At 41.0% G+C, this 8,909-nt stretch overlaps 3 protein-coding genes across 4 annotated transcripts in view; all 3 read left to right on the top strand.

Annotated features, from left to right (window-relative positions):
- The window catches only part of LOC134186952 (uncharacterized), an 8,971-nt gene extending 2,324 nt beyond the window's left edge, over nt 1-6,647 (top strand). For both annotated transcript variants that reach the window (XM_062655056.1, XM_062655055.1), the window contains 3 exons: nt 4,958-5,162; nt 5,234-6,100; nt 6,459-6,647. In XM_062655056.1, the coding sequence (XP_062511040.1) occupies nt 4,958-5,162; nt 5,234-6,100; nt 6,459-6,589 (1,203 nt within the window). In that variant the 3' untranslated portion in view covers nt 6,590-6,647. The remainder of the gene's footprint in view (nt 1-4,957; nt 5,163-5,233; nt 6,101-6,458) is intronic.
- On the top strand, nt 363-2,086 carry LOC134187468 (uncharacterized). The gene is made up of 2 exons (XM_062655586.1): nt 363-2,025; nt 2,069-2,086. Exons 1-2 carry the CDS (start codon nt 910-912, stop codon nt 2,084-2,086), a joined length of 1,134 nt encoding a protein of 377 aa, XP_062511570.1. The 5' UTR covers nt 363-909.
- Nucleotides 2,049-4,255, top strand: LOC134187298 (uncharacterized). Its single transcript, XM_062655414.1, has one exon. The coding sequence runs from the start codon at nt 2,104-2,106 to the stop codon at nt 4,201-4,203; it is 2,100 nt and encodes a 699-aa protein (XP_062511398.1). The 5' UTR covers nt 2,049-2,103; the 3' UTR covers nt 4,204-4,255.
- Nucleotides 6,648-8,909: the final 2,262 nt, after the last annotated feature.

Genomic DNA, 8,909 nt, shown 5'->3' on the forward strand with positions numbered 1-8,909 from the left:
GAGAGCAATTATCGTGAATGCATGCCCATGCATGCACAAACACTGACCAAACGTGTAAAATCCTGATTGGAGGATAGAGAGTCGGCAGTTTCCTTTGAGTAGTCAGCCGGTCTGTCTCCTCCGCAGGGTAGTGACCGGCTGGACACTCGAGCCTAAGGGCGTGTTCGATTGACCTCTTCTGGAAGAGGCTGGAAGAGACTGAAAGAGATAATGTGTTAAGTTGGGACTTCCCTGTATGCTATTAGTTGTTCAATAAATATATATATATATATATATATATATATATATATATATATATACCAAGGCATATATATATATATATATATATATATATATATATATATGCAATGGTGGCGTCCTTTTGTTAGGCTCCGTTTTGTGACGGTCTTCTCTGTTTCAGAGTGCCTTTCAGAGTGCCTTTGGTCGTTCCATTTTGGCTTCGTTTGTTGGTTTCCAGTACATTGACAGGAATTCAGGTGCGTTTTACGTGTGACTTGCGGTTTGTCCAGACTGCACATTTCAACGGTCGCCGCCATTTGAATTTTTACCTCGAGTTGATCGTTTTCCTGCCGTTCTCCCATCTCATACTCCTTCATTATCTTCGTCTGTTGGTTTCCTGGCATCAATATCCGTGAATTTCGCGTTTTCCGTCGAATTCTACTTGTTTTTCACCAGATCTATACTATCTGCATTGTGACGTCACAATCACCCCACCAAGCCATCGACGATCGCGAGCGTTTGACTTTGGATTCTTTCTTTGCGCTCAACGTTTGGTTTCTGTCGTCACGTTTGACATTGGATTCTTTCTTTGAGCTCAACGTTTGGTTTCTGTCGTCACCCAAGACTTGCTGCTGCTGTTGCATTCAACATTTTCTTTCGTTGGCCTCTGTGCACAGTTTGAGGTGAATCATGTCTGAGTCTGGTTCTGGCTGCGTAGAGAGTGATACCGAAGAAGATGATCCCCCTGACTGTAGGCGTTCTACTCAAAGTCCTAATTCATGTTGTCCTTTATGTTCTCTGGTGACAAGAGACACAGTTTCGCTGTTTCAACACATAAATGCAAACCACATTTGCTACAGAAATTTCCCGGATGTTCAGTTCTTAGAATTCCACAACCGTCGCTTATGTTCAGAATGTGGCTTTGCTTATGGTAATCGTTTCTCATTTTGCCGACGTTCTCTAGGTCCTGGTCGTGGTAGATGTCGTGGTTTGATGACCCATCCAAGTGCATCATCCTGGTTGAGTCAGTGTGAATCCACAGCTGTTAACGGTGATATTGGAATTCAGAATTCACCTGAGGTAGCTCCAACATCAGCTTCAAGGATTACTTCTTCATCAGTGCCTGTATCCTCATCTTCTAATTTGGTGCTCGAGGGTATTAAAGCAGCTTCTATGATGTCCTATCCAGCTGTTGGTGACATGGAATTGTCTGTTTTCAATTCACTGATGAACGAAGTTGTCACCACACCAGTTCAGACAGTTACTCATGTCCCAAAATCAGTTAGACCACTTCTAAGTGTGGTTTTAGCTAAAGAATTACGGTGTGCTTGTGAGGGTGGCCTGTGGGGCTTTGCTCGCCTCTTCATGCTGGCCAAAGCTACCCTTCGCTGTCCTCCTCGTGGTGGGAGAAAGAAAAGGTACGTTGTAAAGGAAATTTTGTCTTCTCGCCTTCAACGTTGGTTGGATGGAGATATTCTATCACTGTGGCTGGATGTCAAGGCTGAGACTAACCCTTGCCATGTTTCATTGAATTCCTCAAATACCGCTACCACAAATACTCGAAGATCATTGAGATTGGCTTCAGAAGGTCGATACAGTGATGCACTTCAGGCTTTGGGTTCACGAGGTTGTGCCTCTCATGACAGCAGTGAAGCTTTAGAAGAGTTGGCAAATCGACATCCAGTTCACGATCTTCCTGCTTGGCTAGAGGAAGTCCCACCTTCACTAGTTGTGGACTCTCAGGAGGTTATTTCTGCATTGGAAGCATTTCCCAATGGCTCAAGTCCCGGTTATTCTCATCTTCGAGCACAACACTTAATTGATGCTATACGAGGTTGCAATGTTCCAGAAGCGCAGTCCTGTTTAGAAAACCTAACACGATTGATGTGTCTCTTGTTGTCTGGAAAACTTGATCGCAACATTTCTCCCTTCCTGTCTGGTGCCCCTTTGACTGCTCTCCAAAAGAAGGCTGGCGGCATTCGGCCCATTGCTGTTGGGGAAGTGTTGCGTCGTTTGGCTAGCCGTCTTTGCTGTTCTGCTATAAAACCTCGCTTACCGGACGTCTTCTTACCATATGGTCAGGTAGGTGTTGGAATACGAGGAGGTTTAGAGGCAAGTGTTCATTCTCTAAGGTCATACATTGAAGAGAACAGTGCTAGACATGACCTGTGCTGTTTCAAACTGGACATGAAGAATGCGTTCAATGAATGCCATCGCAATTCATTCCTGAAGAGACTTGGCAGTGAATTTCCTGAATTGGTAGCTTGGGTACAGTGGTGCTATCACTGTGCTGCTGAGTTGCGCTTTGGCTATCATCACCTTACATCTACAGCAGGAGTCCAACAAGGCGATCCACTGGGACCACTGCTGTTCTCCTTAGTCGTCCTAGAACTAATGGATGAAGTTGGAGAAGTGCCTGGCTTAGACCTAAATTTGTGGTACCTTGACGATGGTACTTTTGCTGGCACACGGAAATCTGTCTCAAAGTTAATAAACTTCATCATAGAGAAAGGTCCTTCCCTGGGCCTTCATGTCAATTTATCAAAGTGTGAAGTGTTTTGGCCTTCAGGAGATCGAACACATCCAGAATTTCCACCAGAAGTACACCGGTTGTCAGATGGAATGGAATTGCTTGGTTCTCCTGTGTTTGGTTCATCGGATTTCTTCACTAATTGTTTCAAGAAGCGAGTCGATCAAGTAGCAAATACCCAATCTCATCTCTCTGATCTTGAAAATCCACAAGTGGAACTTCAGTTGTTGAGAAGTTGCCTGTCCATATGTAAAATCAACCATTTGCTACGATCTGTGAGACCTGGGGTTGCTACGAGCACATTGTCTATTTTCGATGAAGGGTTACGCCGATCTCTCAGCCGTATCACAAGATCTTCAATTTCTGACTTTGCATGGTCACAAGCAGTATTGCCAATTGGAAAAGGAGGTATGGGTATCCGGGAGGCCTTATCTACTTCACCTTCCGCTTTTCTTGGCAGCTGTAACTCAAATCGAAAGTTAGTTAATTGCTTACTGAAACGTAACCATCCTTCTCTTCTCACTTTGATCAAACCCTTGCCTGGAGAAGACGAAGCACGAGGAATCGTGCATAACCTACTTTCAAGAAAGGATTCACCTTCATTAGATTTGGTGACAGCTACACAACATCAGATTCAAATTCAACTAGATGACATCTCATTTTCCAACCTACTCAATTCAGTGAGTCTCAGAGATAGGGCTCGCTTGAAGACATTATCATCTCCTCATACTGGTGCATGGTTGCGGGCAACTCCAAACCGTAACTTAGGCCTCACCATGTCACCCCATGAGTTTGTTGTAGCAGCAAGATACTGGTTGGGTCTACCTGTGTTTCCGTTCCCACCAAACAGCATCAGATGTATATGTGGTCATCCACTTGACCCATATGGAGATCATCTTGTTGGGTGTGGTCATGGTCCACATCGTCTGAATCGACATAATGCTTTATGTGAGTCTATTTGGCAATCACTCCTCATTGATTCCAAACAAGTTGTGAAAGAACAGAGAAGCTCGGGTCAATCCAAATGCCGCCCAGGTGATGTCTTCCATCCGAATTTCTTGAATGGACGGCCTGGATATTTTGACATCACTGTAAGAAACACGTTGCAACCATCTTACATTGCTCGAGTTGCTGAAACATCAGGAGTTGTTGCAGAAGCAGCAGAAATGGGCAAGGATGATCGTCACCATGCAAGAGTATCTTTGACTGGTGGTACATTTTATCCGTTGGTAGTTGAAACACTTGGCCTTTGGTCACCAGACAGTCTAGAGACTTTGAAGTCTATATCCTCAAAAGTATGTGCTGTGTTAGCTGTTCCCTTCTGGAAGGCTTTAAAGAATTTGCTAGAGCAGCTTTCTGTTAGATTATGGATTTATAACGCTAGAATGATATCTAGCCGCATACTTGCGGAAGTAGCTGAAGTCCTTAGTTGGGACTTCCCTGTATGTGAGTAGGTGTGTAAGAAATAAATAAATATATATATAAAAAAAAAAAAAAAAAAAAAAAAAAAAAAAAATAAAAAAAAAAAATATATATATATATATATATATATATATATATATATATATATATATACCAAGAGCTTGATAGATTGCCATATACGACCACGCCCCTTTCTGTTGTGCTACCCGGATTAGAAGCCTCGCTATGCGGGGTAATAAAGAAAGTACAAAATATACAGCATATAGCAAAGTTCAAAGCTAAATGGGAACTGAAATTCCAGTAACACTCCAGAAATGCAACTGCAAAGTTATCAGAGACAAGCTAGCAAACTAACATTGCTATAGAATTGACATTTCCCTAGTCTGTTTCAACAGTTAATTCTTGCTGCGGTCCTTAGTTCATTGAGCAGAGTTACTACGTCAGTAGTCTTGGACTCACTTTGGTTCGAGTGTCCAGGCAGTGGTATCCCCCTCCCTCCCCCCTGCAGACTCACTAGAGTTCGTAACCGTAGCTAGCTACATTTCCTATTGTATTGCAGCTTAATTAAGTTTATTTTAAAAGTATATGTGACAGACAGACACTCACACACAGACAGACTTCTTCAAATGTGTATCTACAAAAATCATGTGCCCGAATAAATGAAGCATTGCGTTAATTAAGCTGTACTAACATGTATTATAATAGATTATTTAGATTAATTAATAAAAGCCATAAACAATTTTTGTGACTAAGGGCTTTGTATTAAGTATATTGTTGTTGTCCTAGATTTCTAAAAAATCACGGATCTTCTGGTCTAGTTTGTTCGTGTTTCTGTTGGCATTACGATGGGTAAACCTTCCAGCTGACTGGGGACTCTATAACGTTTTGGTAATGTTTTCTGCTTCACTCGTGTTCTTTTTGAATTACAACTACAATTGTAACAAAATTCTCTTCCATGTTGTTTCCGGAATCATGTGCACTGTTTTAATTTGTAAGCAACCTAATTTGAGCTACAGGTCGTTACTGTGTGTCATATGTGTCCTACTTGCACCTCTCTTGTAGTTGATGCAATATCTCTGCACAAAACTTGTTGGGAATCTGTTCAGAAAACAGCACATCAACTTTCAGAAGACACAAAGTTTTCAGACAGAGCGATGCTCGACGCCCTCATAGTTAACAATCTCATTACTGATATGCAACATAGAAAGAAAATAAGTAATATGAAAGCAAATTGGACAGACTTGAATACTCACTGGTTGTTGACCGAAGTACTTCCGTTGAGTGGCAATCAAGGTTTTACTAAGTTTTGTTGTTTACTACATGCAAAGTCTAACATTTCTCAAATTGAAAGAAACCTCTGTGATAAATGCAGCGTTTCATTTTTGAAATGCGAAACAAGCGACTCGACCAAGTTTTACGTCGACTCATCTTGTTGGCCTCTATTTGATAGTCGTCAAAGCTCTCTAGACACTGATCACGTCAACGTTGCTGGCATGCCCGTTCTTTTGAAAAATATGAATGAACAAGAAGCGAAGTGGGATCCTGTGGTGTTTACAGTGTCACTTGTTTGCATCAATAACAAAATTACTGCAACAATGACAATATTAACTAATGAAGAAATCCACTTTCACGAAGATGTTTTCTACAAAAACATGGCTGTTCATCTAGACGTCGCAGCATTTGAAATAAAAGTAGTTTTGTCTAACAAGAACAATACTTGGATGTTGCTACGTTTGACTACTCGAGCTGGATTAAAACTTTTATCTACATTTAGTACGGAAAAGTTGAAAAGTGAATTTGAACAAGCAATTGCAACAAAAGCATGGAGTTCTAAATCAACGACAAACTTTACTATACAAGTGACAATAAGTGATTTGAGGCCGTATACAGTTTACATAGACAAAGGGGACACTGCTCGCTTCGACGAAGGTGAGACATTGTTGTTATTATCAATAAATTATTATCAATAAAAAACAGGTACATATATAGTAAGTAGGACAGATCATATATATGCCAGATAGCAGTATGACTTATTGATAGAAAAAAACGTTACTCACGTTTTTTGGACTTTCACACGGCATAAAATAAAATAGTTTTAACTGTTTCGGTTCGTACACCCTCGTATTCAACTGAGTCAATCTTGTATTCAACTGATGAAATACCACAAACCAAAACATTCTAAGCTCATGATGCTGTGTGGCAGCTTGAAAAGCGTTTTGATTGTACTAGACGACAGCAATGAGCCTGTATACAACTTCAATAAAAGTTTGTCTTTCAAATTGTTCAGGTAAAACTTGTTGGAAATCTGTTCAGAAAACAGCACATCAACTTTCTGAAGACAGTCGGTTTTCAGACATAGCGATGCTCGATGCACTCGTTGCTAACAATCTCATTATTGACATGCAACATAGCAAATGACATCAAAGAAAAATGGACAAACTTGAATACCTACTGGTTGTTGACAGAAGCACTACCATTGAGTGGCTATTTAGGATTCACAAAGTTCTGTTGTTTACTACACGCAAAGAATAGAATTTCTCAGATTGAAAGAAACCTTTGTAATGAATGCACCGTTTCTTTTTCGAAATGTCAAACGAGTGACTCAATCAAGTTTTATGTTGACTCATCTTGTAAAGAATTTATTTCAACAAGTGCTCTGCCTCAAAGTTTTACTGATCCTGTCGATGTTGCTGGCACGCGGGGTCTTGTGAAAGATGTAAATGAACAAGAAGCGAAGTGGGATCCCGTGGTGTCTACAGAGTCACTTGTTTGCATTCATAACAAAATTACTGCAACCCTGACAATAGATATTGAACAGATCCACTTTCACGAAGATGTTTTCTACAAAAACGTGGTTGTTCAGCTGAATGTCGACTCTATAAACTAATTACAACTTTATATAGTCTGAATCACATGGCCACATCATGTGCACTTAGCACATGACTGACTACACATCATGTGCTTCTCATGTCAATCAACTGTCAAGTCTTGAATCATTCCCAATTAATCATGACAACAGTTATGACATTCCCCACCAAACTGTATTGGGAATCCAATTAATTTATGGCGAAACAAACTTTGTCAGAACAATGAATTTAGTCAACTCCATCCCTTTTCGGCACTTCCAAACAGTACAATACATTGATCAGCCTCATCAGAGTCCTACGATTTGGGACAACAGTTTTGCACTCCAAACGTTGCCATCAAAGCTTTCTATCAGCTCTTTGATTCTTACCAGTTTCCACATTCCTCTTTTGAGCTGTTGGTCACGAATGACAACAACCTTTCCAATTCTTGGTTTTGTTGTTATCTGTGACCTAGCACCGTTATGGCCTTTCCCAAATCGTTCCCCGAGGCTCAGTAACTATTCATCATACCATGTTTTCCAGAATGCATCTAAGATTTTTTGTCTTGTTTCCAATATGTCAACAATTTGTTTGCTGATCCATCAGTTTCCTTGCAATCTTCATCTGAAAAATCAGAGTCTAGCAATGTTAAACCAAGTTCTGGCTCCCAATCAGGAAGTGTGTTGGAGTTAGAGCAAAATTTAATCCAATGTTTTCGTATACACTATGTTAGTGGTTGTGTGTTGATCACTCTGCTTCTATTTCCACGAGAAGAGTGAGTAGTTGATTCCAAGTGAGTAGTCTTTTGCCGACTGCCTTTCTGAAAGAGCGTTTGACTATTCCAACAAGACGCTCATAAAATCCCCCCTGCCATGGAGCTAACTCTACTATGAATTTCCATGTTATTCCTTCCAAAGCAGAATAACTCACAACTTCATTACTTGCTGACACCTTCTCAGATCTAGTCAGAGCCTTGTGAGTCAATTGAAATGGAGAGGCATTGTCACAGATTATTAACCCTATGCGTAGTGAGGGTTATAGTGGTCGTCTCACCGGAAGTAGCAACTCACGGAATTACCCATTCTACAGAAACGGAAATGACCATGTAAACAACTTTGGAATGTATAGAGTAGGTTCACTGGTACAGTAGCGCTCATGTAATCTTGACATATGGTTGTTAGAGCTTGTCCGCCAGTCTAGGCGGAGTCTGGCAGGATGTTCAAATTGTGATTACTGATCATAACTTCGAGTGTACAGTGTACCTTTCAAGGTCATAGGGAACTGAGAGTAGCCTGTGACAAAGAGCCCAAGTGATTTATAGGGTTTAATGATAAGACTGCCTGTCCTTTTGCAGCCACCTGTATAAACAAGTGTTTAGTGAGACTCGGCCATCTGTATAAACAACATTTGGGATGCTTGTGTCTATTATAGTGACATGCACGTGGTGTTAATTAATTTGTGCATGCTTGCAAGTACAAAGTACATTAGCTGCAAACTTCCAGACCAGAGAGTGCGTGAAGCGCGCGAACCCTAGTCTGGACCACAACGCTACTAAAATGATTTCAAAAGTCTTTATCAAAAGCGATGCTAAATGGTAGTCCAACAGCATAGAATTGTTTTACCTAGATCAACATATCATTTGTGAATGCCATGAGATCTCACAAACAAAGAAGAGACGTCTGCCGTGTTTGCGGTGATATCTTGGTGGACGGCATGAAACGACGACTCTTTGATTCTTGACTAGCAAGACTACCGCTCGACCAGTTGTCAAAGGTGATGGTCTAGCGACACTGCCGTGCATGTCCTGCTACTGCAAGCTTGAAAGATTGTAGAACTAAAGCTGAAACTAAAACTAAGATGTGTGCGTGCACCAGAGTCTATATCACGGCTCT

Source organism: Corticium candelabrum, chromosome 11, assembly GCF_963422355.1.
Source record: "Corticium candelabrum chromosome 11, ooCorCand1.1, whole genome shotgun sequence".
Taxonomy (NCBI): domain Eukaryota; kingdom Metazoa; phylum Porifera; class Homoscleromorpha; order Homosclerophorida; family Plakinidae; genus Corticium; species Corticium candelabrum.

Bases quoted from the DNA above. Each gene is read 5' to 3' on its own strand.
- LOC134187298 (XM_062655414.1), top strand. From the start codon at position 2,104: ATGTGTCTCTTGTTGTCTGGAAAACTTGATCGCAACATTTCTCCCTTC.
- LOC134187468 (XM_062655586.1), top strand. From the start codon at position 910: ATGTCTGAGTCTGGTTCTGGCTGCGTAGAGAGTGATACCGAAGAAGAT.